Below are 23093 nucleotides of genomic sequence, written 5' to 3'. Positions count from 1 at the left end.
AGACCACCCATTCACTAACAAGAGCCCCCCCCGCCTGACCTTCTGCAAACCACAATGAACTATTACCAATAGATTAGATAAATGCAAGAAAAGCAATTACATCATACACAGGGTCACTTATAGGGAAATGATATAATGGCCATATAACATGCTTATAATACTCCACGCGGGTCATCAGGATTTGATAAGGACTTAAAGTGATATTCTTTGCATCCAGTGTCATTATAAAGCGTAAACCCCGCACACACAAAGCAAAGAAAAAAAAAAGGTGAGAACTAACATCTATATTCTGTACAGAAAACCAGGAACAGGGCTAATCCTCATATGATTCTGCCAGAACGACTGCAGCAAAATCCCAAGTCTCATGCTCGGATTTCTGTGGTAGACACTTAAAGGGGTATTCTGCTCAAACATAACTTTTGATATGTTGCTGCCCATGGTAAGACTAACAATTCCTTCCATCCTTATTATCTATTCCCCTAGTTCTTATCTGCTCCTTTCTGCTGAAGACACAAAAATCTGTGTGTGAGCTTCTCCCTCTGTCTCCCTTTTCTCTCCCTCCCTTTTGACACGGCTGATGTAAACAAGTCCCTGACTGGCTTTATCTGCAACTTTGTATCTTCTTTGTCATTATCCTTCCCAAAACTAGTTCATCGGCAAATTGACCTCAGAAACATCCTTCCAGTATTACTAAGAAGCTACAAAGTTGCAGATAAAGCCAGCCAGGGACTTGTTTACAACAGCTATCTCAGAAAGGAGGGGAAGGAAGGGGACAGAGAGAAAAGCTCACACACAGATTTTTGTGTTTTAAGCAAAAACTCGGAACAGGGGGAAGGAGAATGAATAGATAACAACAAGTATGGGAGGAAATGTTACTCTCAACATATGCAGCAACATATGAAAATTTATGTTTGAGTGGAATACCCCTTTAATAAAAATACATACAGGCAAATCCAGAACTGAATTGAACACAGCCTAATGGTGATGGTGTGTTTACACAGACTGATTTATCTGACAGATTCAAAGCAAAAGTCAGGAATAGATTCAGGAGCATAACTGGCTGGGCCCTATGGCAAACTTTTGATTGGGCACCCCCCACCCCCCCATCCCCACACCACCACCACCACCATCCCAACTGGCCACTAGGCCGTCAAGTGTAGTCATAACTTCATAACTCTAAGCGCTCATCAGGAGTGCTCGCAGTTAAAGGGGCACTTTCAGAAGCCAGGAGGCCACTGGGTGCTGCAAATGATGACAGCTCAGGGGGCCCAGTGTATTGCAGGAGCAGGCCATCTGATGTAGCAGGCCCCACAGCAGCTGCTATAGCTGCTACAATGGTAGTCACACACCTGAATGGATTTGAAAAGAGGAGAAATCTCAGTCTTTCCTTTATGACCTGTTCTCTGTTTATAGTCTGTTACTGGCTTTGGCTTCAATAACCTGTGTAAACACAGCCAAAAGCTTCAATGATGATCTGAAAGTCCTTTTCCATAGACAGCAAACCAGCTCTGATCGGGGAGACCGACAATAGTCTGCACAGCCGTTACATGGGGCTACCGACTGAGCAGCCATTCATTTCATTGTAAATCGACTGTACATTCATGTTTAAGGATTAGAACGGTGCTGACAAATTTTCCATAGCAACCATTTTTTTTTTCATAGCACATGTACCACTTAGCGTATGGAAAAAACATTGATATAGTGGTCCAAAGGTAGGTGGACATTATGTAATAGGGTTATGAATTCAGGGGAGATTTATCAAACATGGTGTAAAGTGAAACTGTCTGAGTTTCCCCTAGCAACCAATCAGATTCCACCTTTCATTCCTCACAGACTCTTTGGAAAATGAAAGGTGGAATCTGATTGGTTGCTAGGGGCAACTGGGCCAGTTTCACTTTTCACCATCTTTGATAAATCTCCCCCTTTATAACCCTATTAAGCATACTGTCCACTTACTTTTGTAACACCCTGTATATAATCTCCTCTGTTTTCGTTTGTGCGCACTGGATTGCGCCACTTTTAGCCTGCATTGATTTTTGGCGTCCATCATGTTTACCTGTATTTTCCTTCCTCCTACAGCCGGCCATAGATCAGTGTGATGTAGGAAGCGGAGCTGTGGCCTCGGCCACCTAACATGTCATTGTGGTGTGTATTTTTTTTACTAACCTAACCACAGAGTAACCAGAAAATTACAGGGCTTCCATCATCACACGGGATCCCAGTGTATGTTTAGTCATGGCTCCCCCTCCAAAACCACGGCCATTCCTCCCTCCACCATTAGACGCTGACCTAATAGCCGGTGTCATCCGGAATAGGCTAAAACTGTTCTCAGATAATAAGTTATTCCCCTGGCTGGGCCGCAGGGCCCTGTGTACAAGACAGAAAAACTCCCTTCCTTCCTATTACAGTTTCCATTCTTTGCCGCATCCCAAACAATTGCAATGAAAGTCTGTGCCCGGCGCGGGGTGCCAGTCTTCTGTCCACACAGGATCCATCAGTACGGGCTGGAGGTCTGAAGAGACCCGGGGTAAGATGGAGGCCGCCCGGAGGGTCCTCCTAGGTTCATAGTGGATAGCAATAAAGACTAACATAATAATACAACCGGAAAAGACATCATCAGACATACTGATGTTGTAAAAAGATAATGGAAAGGGGGATCCCATGCACAGGGCCACCCCAACAATACAACATACCCAGCAACATGACCCATCTATATACTACATACAAAGTCACTCATTGAAATAAGACTCTGTTCACACAACAGTCAGGAACAGCTGTCTACAAATGGATAACATTACCCTTTCGAGAGATACCTGTCTCGGCTTAAAGGGGAACTATCAGCAGGTTAGACGAAACTTACTTGCTGATATGTCCCTATTGCACAGGAGACACCAAGGAGGAAGCTATGTCTGTTACCTTCATCCTTAGTGCAGTTCCGATGCAGTTAGTCATGTGTAGGAGCACGGCCCCCATAGCGCCGATGCATTCCCGGCCAGCCCGCCCCTTTCTAATAACAATGAATGGAGGGAGGGCAGTGCTCCTAATGGTCTTACCGGACCGCGGAGTACATGACTAACTGCACCAGAACGGCGCAGAGGAAAAAGGTACCTGCATCCCCGGTGTCTGTGCAATAGGGACATATCAACAGGTTAGATTTGTCTAACCTGCTCGTACTTCACCTTTAAAGCCCCAGGCACGTAGTAAGGCTTCTAAAAAGGCTTCTGGAATGAAAACACTGAATGGAAGGGAAAGCTTCCTGCTGCTGCATATTCTTTTATCTACAACCACGTGACACCATTACACAACAGCCACAGCGCAGTACTCGCTGCAGTCAAATGGCAGGGTGACGTTACACAATGCCACGTTTTCCAGAGCGATCACATGGGGGACCAGTCAGCAGAGCAGTTTGGGAGCTCAGATGACTGTGTGCTAATACAGACGCTAAGAATGAAATTAAGCTATAAAAACGTGAGCCAAGGGTGTATATTGTAGGTTGAAAGCCACAACACCATACTTGCCGATGTGATAATCCAAGCCATCCAACCAGGCCTCAAACAGAACAGTCAATCACATCCATTTTGGGGGTGGGGTAAAATAGATTGCTGACCTATCCTCAGTAGAATCACCTGGCACCCCTTGCTGGTCAGCGCAGGTACTACACAATGATTGGGGCAGGAAGCTCTGTTCTCTGGGTAGTGGCCACAGGCCGGGTTACTGCAGCTCAACTGCCATTCACTTGATCAGGAGCTGGAGAAGCTGCAGTTACACATCGCCACCACTACACAGGGAATGGAGATAACGGCCTCCAGCCACATTCACTGTGTAATGCGGATGCCGATCAGTGATTGATTACCTAATCTGTGATTATGTGGAGAATGGAGGGTACGCAGGCCAACTACGAGGTGGAGAGGTAGACCGTATGGGGGGCCTTACTGCAGAGGGAGACAGAGGTATACAGTATGGGGAACTACAGAGTGAGGGAGGTATACAGTATAGGGGGGCCTTACTGCAGGGGGATGTATACAGTATGGGGAACAACTACAGAGGGGGATGGAGGTATACAGTATAGGAGCTCATAGTGTGGAACACACAGTATGGCGGCTACCTATTATATAGAGTGAGGGTACAGTACAGGGACAGAGTGTTTTTCCGGAAAAACTAAAACTAAACATTTATATCCCCCTGGAAAAACACCGTATGCCCCTGTACTGTAGCTTCACTCTATAATAGTTAGCCAATATACTGTATACACTATGAGCTCCTATACTGTATACCTCCCTCCCCCTATTTAGTTGGTCCTCCAAAATAGGTTATTTAATGTATATAAGATTATTTTTTCCTCTGAAAATGGCTAGAATATGATATATTATATATATATATATATATATATATATATATATATATATATATATATATATATATATATATATATATACATACATACACACACACACACACACACACACACACACACACACACACAGTGGTACCTTGGTTTAAGAGCTCCCTGTACTGGGTGGGAGGTGCAGTGGGGGAGGGGCATGGTCTGCATAGCGGGGTCTACAGCTCTGTACTCTGACCCAGGAAGTCTCCCTCATCTTCCAAATCACAGCAGATCCACTTCAGGCTGGGGCTTGCATCAGGGGACAGGACTGTGGAGGTAATCTCTCTATAGCTGTAACCCCTCTCTCCTCAGACAGAAAGCGCTGCTATACAATGCCCACATCTACCCTGCTCATTCCTTCATGCTCTCTGCAGTCTCTGTCAGTCCTGGTTGGTCCATGCTGAACACACCCCCTTTCCTATTACTGTCATGTGACCACACAGACCTCTGACAGCAGCCCTGCTTCTCTATTCTAGCCTTTTGTACTACACTACTGCATTATGGGGATCTGCAGTTCCATCCTGTATCTACAAACTGCTGCCGTGTTATCAGGTTTATGCCCTTACTATACATAATACTCTACATGCTGATTGTTATACTGTACAGTAACTTATAATATCACATTCAGCTGCTTATAAATGTTTGTTTCGTTTGTTTTTTATGTTATTCAGAATATAAAATTATTATTTTTGGGGTGTGGAACCAATTGTCTCCAGTTTTATGATTTCTTATGGGAAAACTTGCTTTGGTATAAGAGTGGATTTGGATTACAAGCACAGCCCCGGAACGAATTATGCTCGTAATCCAAGGCACCAGTTTGTGTGTGTATATGTGTGTGTGTGTGTGTGTGTGTGTATATATATATGTGTGTGTATGTATATTATATGCATATTCTAGCCTATTTTCAGAGAAAAAAAAATAATCTTATTTTTATTCCTATTTTTATAGAAACACGGTATACACACATTGTATGGCAGTATTATTCATATGTGAATGTGTTATATGGAATGTAGATTGGTATTATTTGTGCACAGTACGGTTGGTTAGATAAGAGTACAGGTTAAAGGGGGACTCCGGCAGAAGGCCTTTTTTTTTCCCCCACTATGACCGGATGAAAGCAACCAAGTGCACTTACCTCCCTAATTCCAGCACTGGAGCTTGCACCACACTGCTCCGGTCCCCAGCCGTTTTCCTGGTCTGAGATGGGGCTTCAGACATGACGTTTCAAGCCAGCTCAGCCATTCAGCAGCAGAAACGGGACCCTGCTACAGCGGGTTTGAGATTTCAAACCCTTTCGAGAGACAGGACCGGAGCTGCGTTTGGGGCCCAGCACTGGAACCAGAAAGGTAAGTAGCTGTCATTACTTTTACCCACCCCCTCCCCAGTCAAAAAGAGTAGCCCTTTAAGCATACAAATAAATCCAGTCTATTTAGTACACAGCATATGGGCTTCAGCTATCACATAGGGCACCACTGAACATATGTTTGGCCCTGGTTTACGACATATATTAACTTCAGGACGCATGTTAAAAAGGAATTCACAGAAATCATAAGCGACAATGAGTCGCTGCACCTAGAGATTAAGCCAAGGAGACTCTCACGTCGGTCTGAGGCACAATCCCTTTCATACCCAGCGCCTGAATAGTAAAGGGACATGATGCTGGGTGACAACCGCGCTCCCAGGGTAAACAGGCAAGTGATGAATGGGACGCACGGCCAGAACACTCCTGTGCGGACAATGATCCCCCCCCCGGCCGCTGCCTCTCATGACTGCTGACTGCCCGCTTACATTCAACCACTACTATTCCAGAAATGGCTTCAACATAATTCTGCTTGGTGTCTGTGTTTTTAAAAAGGTACCTAGAACACAAAAATCAGGTTAAAAAAAATAAATAAAATTGAAAAACACCTATTCCACAGTGTTATAACAGCACAATGGCTACATGGCTGCAAGCTTCAGAACTACTATCCCACGAAACACAGATGACGGCGGTTGTGATAGGGGTCGGCTGTGATGGAAAATTGTGGCCGTCTCCTTTGTTCTGAGAGGGATAAGCCACAGCAAGAGCGCTCTCACTGCAGCTTACCCATCCTTACAAAGCTCAGCCGTGTCAAATGTTCCGGTGTATGGGGAGGGCGAGTGGTAGGTGGGAGATTTAACATTACCAAGCAATTGTCCGTCCGTCAGTTATTCAAAGTGTATGGGGGCCTTTAGTCCCCCAGGCATCATTCAGAAGGCCTATAGATAATGAATGGAGCGGTGGCTGCACACGTCTAGTCTGCTCCATTTATTCAGGGCTACACTTTTACTGCATTCTAATGACCCTATTACACACACATCCATTCCTGGCTTTGGCTTCAAAAATCTGTGAGATATCTGTGTGTGTAATAGGACCCTTAGGATTGTTAGCGGGTCCTAATTAATATTTTGACGACAAATGCGCATCTCCACTGTATTCCACATCTATGGAGCTGCCAAAGGCGGCCACAGATGGCTGCCAGTTCAGACCATTAGACCTGTGGTCAGGCCGGGATTTGTGCCTGTAATCCACCCCTTAAACTGAAAGGCAATGGCCATTAGATGCCTTTAATGGGATGTGAGCCTATTAACTTCCATGGAGCCCCCTGCCACTGGGTCACAATGGTGCTGAAGAGGTGGCTGCTGCATATAAGGGGTAAAAGACCGCAATCACAGATGTCTCCGATCCCGGCTGTCAAGCTTATATAATATGGTCACCGCTCAATGCATAGGAACTACTATGAGTAGAAAGGGGTTAAAGGGCTTCTCCAGGTAAGACGTGGCTACTTCTAAAGCCGGTGGGGGGGGGGGGGGGGTTGTTTTAATAATTGAACCGTTCTGTCCTACCATGGCATGAGTAAATGGGTATTTTCTAGGAATATGATCCCAGCTTTGGCATCGAGAAGGTTCCTATGACCAACTCACAGTCATGATGTGACCTGAAAACACTAATCTGTGCAGATTTTTTTGTCCATGAATTGCCGGCATCAGCAAGAGACGAGGATCTCAGCCTCAATAATTAGCAGCGGCGTAACGTGAAACCATCAATTATAACCTACACCCCCCTATACCCGTAACCTACAGACAGCGCTGCCTGACTGCAGAGCTACAACACGGGACACACAGGTTCATCCAGCAATGAATAGGAAGGAAAGAATACAATGTGCGTTCCGATTGAATACCAACACCCCCCACCCACACTATGGGAGTAGCAGCCATCCTTCCACATAATATGCAAAGAGTTTTTTGCTTATACTGGAGCTCCCCTTTAAGTTGACTATTTCTGCACCGTACAACTTCCCATTTGGGCACAGTACCACTGTCTACAGGCGGGAACACAAAACTTTACTAAAGTATATATAGAAAGGGCACAGGACCACTTCTAAACGCAATGGTCATCCACCACTACCTACGTAAGAGCGCAAACACCTTAGCGAAAAGGCGCTATGATTCTTATTCCACACCTTCACTGAGAAAATACGTACACCCGGCCGTGCTGAGTGTGTACGCGTATTGGGTCTAGGAGGAACAGCTGTCGGCTAAACTGGGTGTGTTTGTATATAAGGAGGTGTAGGTGGAGAGGGTGGGAGAAATAGCTAGAGGTGAAGAGGAGCATGTAAATATATTGAAGAAATAGGAGGAACAACTATTGACCAAGCTGAACACGTATTCGTATAGGGGCCAGGAGAATATAGGTACGCGTTCATGAGAGTTTGGAGGAATGGCTATCGTTGGAGCTAAAATATATGTGGTATATATAAGTATTGCAAGGGGTCAGAAGGAATAGGTTTTGACCAAGTATGTGTATGAGGGTTGGTTGTAATAGCCATTACTGTAGTTGAGTGTGTTAGTATATGAATGGGAAGGGAGAAACAGCTGTCAGCCAAGCTGTGGACTTATGTGTATGGCAGAGCGGGAGAAATGCCTTTCGGCCAAGCCTGTATGTGTACAAGAGTAAGGGCCCTATTCCACCGGACGTTTATCGTTGGCATAATCATTAACTAATAATGATCTCAAACGACCGCTATTGCGAAAGACCTGAAAACGTTCACTCATTTCCATGGAACGATAATCGTTAGTTATGATCGTATTTGCGATCGTTTTTCCTTCGCTATTGCGTTCGTATCTACTGTGAACGACGTCTTATTCAATGCGAACGATTTGCAAACGTTTTGCGAACGAGCAACGATAGAAATAGGTCCAGGTCTTATAAAGCGATCAACGATTTCTCGTTCCGTCGTTAATCGTTAACTGCATTTCAACCGAACGATTATCGTTTAGATTCAAACGATTTATAGATAATCTGAACGATAATCGTCTGGTGGAATAGGGCCCTAAGGGCCCTATTACACGGGACGGTTATTGTGCAAAAAATCGTTAAATCGTTCGAATTTAAACAATAATTGTTCTGTGTAATTGCAGGCAATGATCGAAAAATCGTTTTTATGCCGTTGATCGTTGATTTAGATCTGACCCTAAAATTATCATTAATCGTTCGTTTTAATTCCACATTCGTTCGCTCAAGTTCCGCATTTTTTCACTAATCGTTCAGTGTAATATGGTGAATTTCAGGTTAACGATAAAACAAACAATCTCGTTTATCGTTAAAAATCACTCCGTGTAATAGGACCCTGAAGGCCGTATTCCTCGGCCCGACTGAGCAGCAAACGAGCGATGTCAACACTCGTTTTCTTCTCGTTCCCCACTCGCTGCCGCTGCTATTACGAGCGGGTGAGTCCGAGGAGGGCCAGGGGGGGGGGGCTGAGGCGAGGCTACCTGGGTGATCACTGATCATCCGGGCAGCCCATAGGATATAGCCGCGGTCTGCTGCCGCCGCTTCTGTTCCATGGAGCGGCAGCAGCAGATCGCTGCTATATAAAGGCCCTATTCCATGGAACGATTATTGTCCGTATTCGGCCGCTACGGACGATAATCGTCCCGTGGAATAGAGTGCAACGATCAGCCGACATCGTTCATGTCGGCTGATCGTTACAGTCGCTTGTTTTTCAACATGTTGAAAAACAAGCGACTGATATAGCAGCGATCTGCTGCCGTCGCTCCATTGAATAGGAGCGTCGGCAGCGGACGCTGCTATATCCTATGGGCTGCCCGGACGATCAGCGATCACCCGGGCAGCCCCCCCGCTGCCCCCTCCCGCACTCACCCGCTCGTGCAGCCGCATTGAATAGCGGCGGCAGCGAGCGGGGAACGAGGAGCAAACGAGCGCCGAGAGTGCTCGTTTGCCCCTCTGACGACCCGTGTAATAGGGGCTTAAGTCGTTTGTCTTTCAACATGTTGAAAGACAAAACTTCAACGATCAGCCCACATGAACGATGTCGGCTGATCGTTGCCTCCTATTCCACGGGACGATAATCGCCCGAATACGGACGATAATAGTTACATGGAATAGGGCCTTAACTGCTGTTGGTTGAGCAGAGTAGGTTTAATTAGGGGGTGAGGAAAAATAGCTGTAGGCTAAGAGTGTATTTGTATTTAGGGTAGGGAAGAACAGTTGTCGGACGAGCGTGTTTGTGTATGGAGGTCAGGCAGGCAGTATGTGTGTATGGGAGTTAGGAGAAGGAGCTGTTAGCCAAGAGTGTGTGAGAATCAGGTGTATGTGCACCTTCAGTACATATCGGGAAACGCACACAGACTAGGTCCTGTTCTATAAGTAGGGCTCACGTACTCCCGTGCGCTCTATGTGTGGCCTCCCGCACAGTACCACTTCTTTATTATGCACCAATTTTTAATCCGAGCATCTCTTCTTGTTTATCCTCCACGATTTATACCAGGAGAAATGAATGGGCTTTTGATGGTGAATGAGTTAGAGCGAGACCCTGGGCCTAGTAACGCTCTTGGTAACACCATAGGAGACTGAATACACAACAGTCCATACATTACATTGACTCTTTATAGAATCCCGAGCAAAATCAGCTCTTGGAATTTTCTCCTCCAACAAAACGCGTTGCGCATTTTAATAGCCGAAAGGGCGGGCATCTATTGTGGCTGACAGATCGCCTCCTTGTAAAGCCGCTCTCCAATGGATCCTCCCCATCTCCTTTACTGAAGCCTCTTGGATAATGTTCTGCTATTTCGGTTACAGCTCGAATACTGGTGGGGTACAACAACTCCCAGCAGAACAAGCCGCACCAAACCACACCTTAAAGAGAAGATTCAGCTGTTATAAGGTCAGGGTCACATTGGTCCAGCAAAAAAAATTAATTGATAAATAGGTGACCAGATCAAAAAACATTGCATGCATATTTTTTTAATCTGGAGCAACCATGCCAGATTATCCAAATACTGGGCTATGGGGCACCAAGTGCGACAATAAGTTCTCTTAAAAAGTAAAAAAAATAAATGGTGGAACTGGTTAAAGGGGTTATCCAGTGCGACAAAAAAATGGCCACTTTCTTTCAGAGGCAACACGACTGAGCAGCAAAACCCCGCCCAAGCTGAAGACAAGAGTGGGGCTGTCCCTGGTAGAAAGCGGCCATGTTTTTAAAGGGGTTATCGAGAGCTACAAAAACATGGCCGCTTTCTTCCAGAGACAGCCCCACTCTTGTCTCCAGGTCAGGTGTGGTTTGCAATTAAAGGGGTTATCCAGTATTACAAAAACATGGCCACTTTTCCCCCTACTGTTGTCTCCAGTTCAGGTGCGGTTTGCAATTAAGTTCCATTTACTTCAATGGAACGGAGTTCAAAACCCCACCCAAACTGGAGACAACAGTAGGGGGAAAGTGGCCATGTTTAAAGGGGTTATCCAGTGCTACAAAATCATGGCCACTTTTGCACCACTCTTGTCTCCAGATTGGAAGCTCCATTCACTTCAATGGAACAAATATACAAAAACCCACTTAAATGGGAGAGAAGAGTGGTGCTGTCTCTGGAATAAATGTTTTTGTAGTGCTGGATAAATCCTTTAAACATACAGGGACTGAATGAGGAGGAGACTTCAACTCAGTCCTATGCGGGGGGTGAGGACAAGACAACCCTTGGGCCATCAGAGGACTGTCTGCAGCCAATTTCTGAGTTATTTTACTGTCAGCAATTAAGAAGGGATCACAGATACGCGAACACAGATAACATTATACTCAAAGCCAGTCAGCTGCCATTCAGCCTGAGCAAAACCTATGAAGTCAGAGAGCATGTGACGAGGAGACAGAGCGGAGTCTGTCCAGACTAACCTCCATCGTCTCTCCATCACTCCAGTAACGTATCAGCCATAGCTATGAGCCAGATCAGAAAATAATTCACTCATTCCTGTAACAAGTCTCATTGAACACTACTCCCAGGAGAGACCACCCGACAGACGACGAGCGTGTCACCGTTAAATAATATTAATAACTATCGACGGTACGTCACATCGCAGCTTCACACTTCCTCAATCTGGGGCGAGCAGAGCGTAAAATTTGTTTGTCTTACTTCTGCAAAAGTGGTAAAAATCCTGAAAAGACAATAAGACAATTACTGACAGCCACAAAGCCACGAGGAGGGTAGATATAGAGCATAAGCCTTAGGTCACACCTAGTGGACAGGACGCAGAATTTTCACAGCACATCTTCATTTACAGCATGAGCAAAGTGGGCGACACTTCAGCACTCATATCCAGACACAAGGAACATGCGCATTAAATCCGGGTAGAAACGGATATCTCTGCAGGATGTCAAATTTGGTGTAAAAAAAGAAAGTGACTTCTGCGATAAACCTGCATCACTGTGGTTTTGCGGCAGTGACTCGATATATCTGAAACTGAGGATTTTACGCCATACAGGTGTTTAGCTTTCATTTTCAGATGTCAAATGATTTTAAAGGGTTTGTCCAGGATTAGGAAACGCACACCTACTTTCTTGCAAAAAACAGCACCACCCCTGTCCTGAGGTTGTGTGTGGTATTACAGTTTAGCTCCATTCACTCATTTTTTTCAATGGAACCGAAGTGCAAAAACCACACCCAAACTTAGGACAAGAGTGGTGTTGTTTGTAGAAGAAATTGGCCGTGTTTTTCTAAGTCTGGATAACCCCTTTAACTAACCATGTTGCAGAATATACTGCACTTTTTGGGTACAATAGGGAAAATTCGCGATCTAGCCACCTAACCTATTTTCTATACGGAATCCAAGCAGAAATACGTCAAATAGAAATACGTCATCGTGCACACACGCATCTTCAAAGCATTCAACTACATCACGGATTCCCACTGAAGATATTGCTATCACCGTTCCAAGCGTTTCACAATAAATGGGGCCTAACAGTCAGGGTTCTACTTAAAGGGTGTTTCCAATGTCAACTAGGGCTAAACGGCAACATGTGTCATGCACCAGCAATTTGCACAACGTGTCTGTGCATGCAAATCATAATCACATAGACTTGCACTGAAGTCAATGGTGGTAAAGTTGCGTGCAATTTGCAACCCGCAGGGATGGATTTTTGTTACGGCTACGTCACCTGTTGCTGTGCACGCTATTCACTAGCATTACATGTGATGCCGTGCATGCAGCTAGCGTAAAGCTGCATCACTTTCCAATACAAACCTAAAAATCTGACAAGAGAAACCACAACAGGTACACTATGCCAATCCTGCATCATTCTGCACTGATACATTGCAGAAAATCATCAGGACAGGATAGATATATGACACCGCTCTATGGAGATTTATCCCCATAACTGTAACAAACCCTCAGCTGTGAGACGCATTTGCTGGATGACTTCCTTTACATTCTCTCACAAACTACAAGATGTCTCCTAGGAGCGAACAGTTGGGTAAAGCGCATCCTGTTGCTAAACCACAAACTGATGCCCCAATGCATTATGGGTTGTGGTACAGAGCGTCGTCTTCGCTTCAGTGTCCACCGCCCGGACTTCTATGCAGATCTGCAGACGATATGAATGAAAGTGATTCCAGGCACAACTGTGTAGATGGGGTGGTGTTCTGTTGCCCATAGCAACTAGCTATTGTTATGTAAGAACAGGGTTGCTATAGACAATACTACGGTTACTATGCATGACTACTAGTAATGGTCCCTTGTACGCTGTTCTGTTTCCCATAGCAACCTATTACTGTTATGTAAGAAAACCGTTGCTATGCATGACTATTAGTAATGGCTCCTTGCCTGTTGGGCTGATGTTCTGTTGCCTATAGCAATCATTTACAGTTATGCAAGAACAGTGTTGCTATGGACAACACAACGGTTACTATACCTGACTATTAGTAATGGCTCCTTACCTGATGTTCTGTTGCCCATAGCAACCTTTTACCGTTATGAAAGTTCACAGTTGCAATAGACATTACGGTTACTATGCATAACTACTAGTAATTGCCCCATGTCCGATGTTCTGTTGCCCATAGCAACCGGTTATCATTATGTAAGAAAACAGTCGCTATGGACAACACTACGGTTACTATGCATGACTATTAGTAATTGCCCCCTGTCCGATGTTCTGTTGCCCATAGCAACCTGTTATCATTATGCCCTTTGTGCGCCGGGTGTTGTAGTTCTATGGCCCTAGGGAACCAACATCTCTCACAACGCCATGCAGCACAGGCTACACAACTGCTGGAATGTGATTGTTACGACAGACAAGTGCGGTGACTCATTTCCAGCAGTGAACGCTTTATGACTCCTCTTGATTATACCACAAAGCGATTGATTCTTCTTATCTGGTCCCCGAAAGAAGAGCGATCGCAAATCTGCATACGACAATGGCTCTGGAATCCTACGCCAAGAAATAAGGAAATCCCATCTTTATGGGTTTTCTACAGTATACAACGCAATGTAGAAAATTTGCACCAAATCTACTTTGAGGCCATGTTCACACACTGCAGTGTGAACAGAGCCTTACAGATTCTACGCCTAGTGGCAAACTATGGTGTGGTCTCCCTCTCACGAGTCTTGGGGGTACATAGCAACAACATAAACATCCTGACACGGCCTGTGTGGGTAATGGCTCTCCTTAAAGGAGACCACCAAAACCAGAGATAGGGGTGCTTGTTGCCATAGCAACCATAGTCCAGCATTAAATCATGGTCTCTGACTGGTTGCTATGGACAACATGGCGCCCTTTCTTATGGTTTCTATACATGATGTCATCACGCTGGAGTATTCATCAGTATTCACCATCACGTAGGGCAGTGAAGGGAAATCTGAACCATCCAGTTGTAAAACTACAAGTCCCATCATGCCTGGGCAGCCAAAGCTTGGCTTTGGCTGTCCAGGCATAATGGGAATTGTAGTTTTGCGACAGCTACAGGGCCGTAAGCTCCCCCTTCCCTGGCATAGGGAAATAGGTGACATCCTGGCCTACATACAGGCAGCCTCTGGTGATCTCCGACCTCTGACCCTACACTCCTGATAATCACAGGCTGATAGGAGTTGTAGTCTGGCAAAAGACGTGGTGCCACAGATTGGGGACTGCGGCCTAGATGTCCAAACCTCAATATTTTTACTGATAAAAGGGGTTATCCAGCGCTACAAAAACATGGCCACTTTTCCCCCTCTCGTCTCCAGTTCAGGTGCGGTTTGCAATTAAGCTCCATTTCCATCAATGGAACCGAGTTCCAAACCCCACCCACTCTAGAGACAAGAGAGGGGGAAAAGTGGCCATGTTTTTGTAGCGCTGGATAACCCCTTTAAGGATGAGCAACTTTTGGGGGTTCACGTTAAAAAGAATCAGATTCCATGGCCGAAGACGTATTGTGTCATTTCCTCTTCGAATATTCGGACAAGGTTGTGGTAAGCGGCGATCAATGCCACACAAAGATGAAGACATTTCTAACCAAAGTCCAGGGGATCTCTTAGGGACACCATTACAGCTTCAATAAGAAATGGAACCCAACTTTTTCAGGCTCCTGAAAGGCAACATTACCTAGTTATGCAGTAAAGCAAACCTCTGTTACTATAGGAACACATAACAAAGCAGATTTGCTATATAAGATACTAGAACACTATGCAACCAGTCACCTTGCTGAAATCCAATCCATAATATTGGTCATCACCCAGCTTTTTCAGGCTCCTGATGGGCAAAACTAATTAGTAATGTTGTGATGCAATCCCTTATTACTATAATACCCAAGATACCAGGAAGCTGGTTGGTCCTATCTGTTTTTAAAAAAGCTGGGTGGCCACCAATACAATGGATCACTCAGCTTTTCCAGAAAAGCGAACAGCTAACCAGCCTATTTACACTGAAATACGGAAAAAGAAGGTAGACTTAATGGGAATATGCTTGAATACATATCCATTTTCTGTGGCTCTCCGAGTGTTGCAGAACTACAATTACCATCATGCCAGAACATGCAGCAGCTGCCCAAGCATCATGGGAGTTGTAGTTCTGAAGGAGGTTGGGGAACACTTTCCTATAGTAAAGAGGTAAGAGGATAATGGGCGTCACTGGTAGATCAGTAGATTGTTCATATACATGGGGGTCCTAATAATATATTACATGCTGGCTCTCTCCTAATGTGTACGGCTGCATGTGATTGTAAGCTCCAGGGGTCAGGGATCTGGTCCACATGCTGGAAATGATGGCGTCATATAAGAAAAGGGATGGCGGTATTATCATAGGGATATCATCCAGCCTTGGCTGGCGGCAGCATCACCCTCATCATCATCCCTTCTCTTCCGGGAAGTGGCCTTTAACATTTTATGGATGGTGACGCCGCATGGAACAGTTTATGAGAAAAAAAAACATGAAAAAACAACGAAAGAATGTGAAGTAAAGGAAGAAAAATGTAGAGAGACTAAGAACAGGGCGTCACTGCAAATGACCCCAGGGATCAACTGCAGCAGCGCCAATAGGAAGAGAGCAAGACAGCCGGGGCAGGGATGGGGTTAACCGAGTCCGGGCCTGGTCCAGGGGTGGGAGGAGGGGGAGATGGGGCTTGTTGACATGCAGGATCCTAGCGCTTTCCCTGATCTACAAGTGGAACCTCCCAGCAGCACAGAGCAACATGAGCACATAGGTGTAAGGGATGTGCCAGAGGATGGCTGGATAAGGGTATGTGTGTGTATATGACAGATAAAGAATATATGTGTGTGTATAGGATTTATACATAGGAGATGAGTAGATAGAGGGTGTGTGTATATATATATATATATATATATGAGATATATGTGTGTATATGATTTATACATATGTGATGGATAGATAGAGGATGTGTGTATATATGATTTATATATATATATATATATATATATATATATATATATATGATACATAGGAGATAGAAGATGTGTGTATATAGATATATATCATAGATGGATAGAAGATGGGTATACATAGGAGGTGTGTGTGTGTGTATATATGATGGATAGATGATAGATATATATAGATAGATGAGACGGGTGGATATTAGATGGGTATACACAGGATATATATATTAGATAGATCACATGAGATGACAGACAGTAGATACACTGACAAACAGATGTTGGATACCTATATAGATACATAAGATATAGATACATCCATGGATATACAGACACATCTTTACACTGTCATCCATGCGGTACCGCAGAGCTGTTCACACTGCCCCTGTACCGCCAGTTGACCCCTTGCTCCCTGCAATAGTTGGGAGGTACACAAGGAGATGGGCAGGGAGAGGGATCCCCGGGCTCAGCCACTTACCCCCCGGTGCAGGGATCCGGTGATCTGCTGCAGACAATCCGCTGATCTGGTGCAAACGATCCAGTATCGGGGGCAATGGGATCCAGTGCAGGAGGAGGAGGGAATCCAGTGCAGGGATCTGGGGATCTAGTGCAGGGATCCAGGGGCGGCTTGTTGTCCTCCCTCCAGGGTGGTGGATGCGATCTCGGAGAGAAGTTACAATCCAGCTAAGGGAGGGCGGGAGGCGGCTGCAACAACACCCGAATCCGGCTCACTGCAGCCTCATGGTGGCCCTGTGCCCCTCTAGGGCCCGTGGGGTAGGGTGGGAAGGGGGTATGCAGGAGGGTGTGCTTGCTACAGCCCTGTGTGATCCGCCATGATGCCTGTGCATACAGAGAGGGAGGGAGGGAAGCAGGCAGAGCCTGGGAGCAGCGCCTGTCAATCATTACCCTCAAACTCCGCCCCTCCCTGGCAATCACCGTCAAGGCCACGCCCCCTCCGCGGCAACAGCCGCGAAGTCACTCCCGGCCCCGCCCCCCTGCTCCAGCTGTGCGCTTGTCAATCACTCCTCCGGCCACGCCCCCGACCCCAGCTGCACTCCCACACATCACAAGAGGCCGAGCATCCTGTCACAATCACCACATTGTTTGCTGCACACTGCATCCAGTCTATTCTGTCCTATTATACAGATCAGGAAGCCTTGATGTGTGTATGAGGGGATTATACCAGGGACTACTACAGGTGCTCCCCCCTGTCACAGCTGGCAGCACTGGGTACTGCAGGGGTGACTATAGATGTTATATATATATATATATATATATATATATATATATATATAGCATTCACATACACAGGATGGACATCCAACCCGTGCGCTCGCCCGCTGATGCTAAACTACAACTCCCAGCATGCCCCAACGGCCAAGGCTGTCAAGGCATGCTGGGAATTGTAGTTTTGCTACAGTGTGGGGGTCACAGGTTGGTTAAAAAACACTGGATTATAGTATATTCCTTACCATGAGGGTGGGGAATGTGTATACACTTAAAGGCATTAGAAAAATACAAAAACCAGTGCCGCCCCTGTCCTCAGGTTGTGTGCGGTATTACAAGCCAGCTCCATTCACTTTAATGTATGTGTGCTGCAAAAGTACACACAAACCAAGGACAGGTGTGGCGCTGTCCATGGAAGAAAACAGCTATGTATTCCCAATCCTGGATAACCCCTTTAAAGGCCTCCTCTCCATTGGACAATCCCCTACTTGTTTGAAGGATCCCTTGACATCAGCAAAATCACATATTAATGGTGATCAGCTGTTATCTGTGGGGAATCCTGGCAGTAAGGTTCAGTTTCCCAACAGCGCCACCACAGGAGAAGTGAAGCATTGCACAGTACCCATTCCAATCAATGGGTTGTTTGTGTAATGCAGGACAGGACAGGTCCTCCAGGCTGACAGACACTCTTTACATCCACTATACATTTATGTCCATGAGATGAAGATTCTGGACACAGGACCCTCTTCTCTTCCCGGCTTAAAGGGATTATCCAGCGCTAGAAAAACATGGCCACTTTTCCCCCTACTATTGTCTCCAGGTCAGGTGTTGTTTGCAATTAAGCTCCATTTACTTCAATGGAACGGAGTTTGAAACCCCACCCAAACTGGAGACAAGAGAGGGGGAAAGGTGGCCATGTTTTTGTAGCGCAAGATAACCCCTTTAACCCCAGGCTGCCCTTGTATATACAGCAAATGATACGCTCACTGGCTCTATGACCTCCCATCCACCAGCTTACGGCATATTCCATGGCTGGCAAGAACAGCCCACCCTACAGGGCAGGAAATGAAACTTCCTCTTTATAGGACAAGACCTGCCACCCAACCTTTGTTCCACTTGCTGTACTGCCAGCGACGGCACAGCTGGAGTCATGAGCACTAGTCTGCACTATGCTCCAGAGAAGCAACCATTACAGCACTACATCTCCCATGATGCAACACTGTGTGTTGTAAACTACCTGTACCACAGCGCCCCCCAGGGGTCAGATGACATGTACACTACTGCTGTTATTAGGGACCCTTGGGCACTAGAACATGGGTGAAATCATAACCTCTGCATCTAGTACACATCATGGATATCGGAAACTTATAAATGGCAGGAATGTCTGTCATAGGAATTCTGTATTCTACTTTTCCTTTTTTCTATTTTTTAGTAAGTTATTTTACTATGCATGGGGTATATGTGCTGCCCAGTACGTTATTATACCAAGCAGGGGAGGATTACATGTACTCTGTGCCCTGGGCTGTCCACCCAACATGGTGCCCCCCTTTCTCTTATGGGACCCTAGAGCAATGAGAAGATGGCCCTCTGTGTGGTATCATATAAAGCTGTGCGGCCCCCTATAGAAGATGGTCCCCTGTGCAGCCCCCTATAGAAGATGGTCCCCTGTGCAGCCCCCTATAGAAGATGGTCCCCTGTGCAGCCCTTTACAGAAGATGGTCCCCTGTGCAGCCCCGTATAGAAGGTGGTCCGCCATGCAGCCCCCTATAGAAGGTGGTGCACCGTGCAGCCCCCTACAGAAGGTGGTCCACCGTGCAGCATCCTACAGAAGGTGGTCCACCGTGCAGCATCCTACAGAAGGTGGTCCACTGTGCAGCATCCTACAGAAGGTGGTACACCGTGCAGCCCCCTACAGAAGGTGGTACACCGTGCAGCCCCCTACAGAAGGTGGTCCACTGTGCAGCATCCTACAGAAGGTGGTGCACCGTGCAGCCTCCTACAGAAGGTGGTCCACTGTGCAGCCCCCTACAGAAGGTGGTGCACCGTGCAGCCCCCTACAGAAGGAGGTCCACTGTGCAGAGCCCTACAGAAGGTGGTGCACCGTGCAGCCTCCTACAGAAGGTGGTCCACTGTGCAGCATCCTACAGAAGGTGGTGCACCGTGCAGCCTCCTACAGAAGGTGGTCTACTGTGCAGCCCCCTACAGAAGGTGGTGCACCGTGCAGCCCCCTACAGAAGGTGGTCCACTGTGCAGCCCCCTACAGAAGGTGGTCCACTGTGCAGCCCCCTACAGAAGGTGGACCACCATGCAGCCCCCTACAGAAGGTGGTCCACTGTGCAGCCCCCTACAGAAGGTGGTCCACTAAGCAGCACCCTATAGTAGATGCCTCCCTTCCCCAATGCTGCTGACCCCTATAGCAGAAGTCCCCTCCCCCAATGCTGCTGACCCCTATAGTAGATGCAACCTCCCCCAATGTTGCTGCCCCCTATAGTATATGCCCCCTCCTCCAATGCTGCTGACTCCTATTGTAGATGCCTCCCTCCCCCAATGCTGCAGACTCCTATAGTAAATTCCCCCCTCCCCCAATGTTGCTGGCCCTATAGTAAATGCCCCCTCCCCCAATGCTGCTGCCCCTATAGTAAATGCCCACCTCCCCCAATGCTGCAGGCCCCTATAGTAGATACCCCCCTCCCCAATGCTGCTGCCCCCTGTAGTAGATGCCCCCCTCCCTCAATACTGCTGCCCCCTGTAGTAGATGCCCCCCTCCCCAATGCTGCTGCCCCCTATAGTAGATGCTCCCCTCCCTCAATACTGCTGGCCCCTATAGTAAATGCCCTCCTCTCCCAATGCGGCTGCCCCCTATAGTAGATGCCCTCTTTCCCAATGCTGCTGCCCCCTATAAAAAAATGCCTCCCTTCCCCGATGCTCCTGCCTCCTATAGTAGATGCCTCCCTTCCCCGATGCTGCTGCCCCTATAGTAAATACCCCCTCCCATAATGCTGCTGCCGTAACCCAGGGTAGACAGGTGGTGTACCTCTTCAGCTCTTGTCAGGGTGTCTAAGTGCTATGTGCCCTCCCCAGGTCACAAGCACAAGCCCATTAGAGGTTGGTGTAGATGCAGGTGTAGTGCGAGGAACTACAGAGTCCAGCAACAGGTGCAACTTTACTGGTAGAAACTTCTCAAGGGCATGGTACACATTAGACAATCGAACACATAAGAACATTTCTTGGTAATGAGGTGCAGGAATACAATTGAGGACACTGACCTACACTGGTGCTGCAAATACTTTTGGATAATCTCTGCTTAGCGCAGGTATACTGAAAAAGGCTTGAAATGGTTAAATCACTGAAGATATACTTGGAAAGTCTCTGGTTACTTGTTATAGGCTTGACTTTACTGAGACTGACTTTACTGAGACTGACTTACTGAGAGAGAGATGGGACTTATTCAGACCCTCAGGTACTCAGCTGTGGGGGCTTAAGAGACAACATACCTGCATCAAAGGGTGAAAACATCTGCCTAATGCTGCCCGTGGGCTAAGAGTGACACAGATCCAGAAACACAGGCCCCACCTAGTGGGTAAAGCTAGGCATTGGGGAGACCCCTAAGGAAACCTAGCTCCTTGCAGCAGAGTTCTTGGCTTTAATTTCTCTTGCCAAATTGCTGAATCCTGTCATGTTATCAGGATGGGAAGATAAAGTGGCCCCCCCAACTGGATAGGATTCACGTTTTCCCGGCCTACAGCAGCCTCATCACAGGAAACAACATAGCTAGGGTTGAGGTGCTTGAGAAATAGGAATAGTGTCTGGAAATAATGTCCCTGCAAAAGGCCCTGGAAAGTACAGCAGCAGGAACACATGCTGCATGCCGGTGTAGCTATGCTGTGGTGTGGCAGCTGCATGAGTATAGGCAAAAGAAGAGCCTGTGGAGCTTTTGCATATTCATGTTTCCCAGGGGGCAATGCACCTAGGACTTCACTGCATTGAGCGCTTTCACTAGCAGCCGGCAGTGTTGTCGTTTACCTGGTCTCCCTGAGATCAGCTATCTGTTTCTCGCATGAGTATAGGGTCACTTGGGCACTTGTCACATTGGCCAGGAGCGGTGTTATAACCTACCCCCGGATAAACGGGCACTGCATTTGAGGTTTTGGATAGCCCAAGTGTAACCTGGTGTGTAGGTGCAGAATAATAGACTAGAGTCCAATAGCTTAAACAGAATAACTTCTGCTTACTTTTCAGAGGACGTCCACCCTCCTGAGGGGTCTAGCACTGCATGCTACCAATAGTTGCATAGAAAGAACAAGTCTCTTGGTCCCTGATAAGGGTCCTGGCTTGAGCCAGAGACGGAACAAGTGTGAGGCACCCAGCTCAGGGATTGACTCCCAGTCAGTGGAACATACAGTAGCATAGACAGTAAAAGACATGAGGACCATCACGTATACTGTAAACCCTTTGGTAAAATTTCTTTCAGCTGTGCTAGATAAAGTGTACAGTGACACCTAATGGTGGGAATGCATACTACAGCCCTCATCCTAGAGCACATATACACATAATATCAACCTATGCATGCTATGAACAGCGGTGACATCCCCACTTTGGGACATTTCTTTGCCCCCTATAGTAAATGGTCTCCATGATAGCTAGATGGGAAAAAAAACTCACCTCCTATACCCTCCCCCATTGCTGCTCCTCTCTGCTCTTCTCTTTTGTGTTCCGCCAGGTGATGCTGCCTCTGCCCGAAGTCTCGGCTTAAAGGAGCCCACACAGCAAATCACTCAGGGGCCCACCATGGTGGTGGTCGGTAACCAAGACAACAAGCTGTCAAAAATGGGAGAAGAGTGGCATATCAGGAGAAGGAGGCACGTTTGCTAAATGATTGTATTTGCAAAAATATTTACCTTGATGATTCCTACAAGAATATCTATATTATTGAGATGAGGCTATCCCTTTAACATGGTATTCATTGAACCATTTTACCAAGAGAACATGGGACCAATATCAGGATTAGGACTGTTTATGGTGGCCAAGGACTTACTACATCAAAGGGTCAATGGATTAAATGAGGGAGGATATAATGTATATATAATAAGCACAGGATGGGTTCTATGGTGTCAGGCGTAGCACATGGCAGGTTACATGGTCATGACATACATCATGGCCATAAATCATTATGTGGAGGCCTTTATCTATGGTGCCCCTGGTCGTGTAAGCCGTGGAGCTCAGCTCGGAGGGGCTTCCTTCTATGATTCAGCTTCTTATTGTTGTGTAAATACAGAACTGAAGGTGGCAAATTATATACAAAACTAAACTGTATAT

General features: G+C 46.5%; 1 protein-coding gene across 6 annotated transcripts in view; it reads right to left on the bottom strand.

The window, feature by feature from the left end:
- PTPRA (protein tyrosine phosphatase receptor type A) overlaps nucleotides 1–22473 on the bottom strand; it is a 92973-nt gene extending 70500 nt beyond the window's left edge. For 3 of the 6 annotated variants that reach the window (XM_069977205.1, XM_069977207.1, XM_069977206.1), the window contains exon 1: nucleotides 22440–22473. In XM_069977205.1, the coding sequence (XP_069833306.1) occupies nucleotides 22440–22458 (19 nt within the window). In that variant the 5' untranslated portion in view covers nucleotides 22459–22473. Of the gene's footprint in view, nucleotides 1–3607; nucleotides 3714–17028; nucleotides 17429–22439 lie in introns of those variants that run through there. The other 3 variants (XM_069977211.1, XM_069977210.1, XM_069977212.1) reach the window with 2 other exon arrangements.
- Nucleotides 22474–23093: the final 620 nt, after the last annotated feature.

Source organism: Dendropsophus ebraccatus, chromosome 7 (assembly GCF_027789765.1).
Source record: "Dendropsophus ebraccatus isolate aDenEbr1 chromosome 7, aDenEbr1.pat, whole genome shotgun sequence".
Lineage (NCBI taxonomy): Eukaryota > Metazoa > Chordata > Amphibia > Anura > Hylidae > Dendropsophus > Dendropsophus ebraccatus.
Note: the sequence above shows the minus strand (reverse complement) of the source record. Positions and strands in the feature narration are given on the sequence as shown.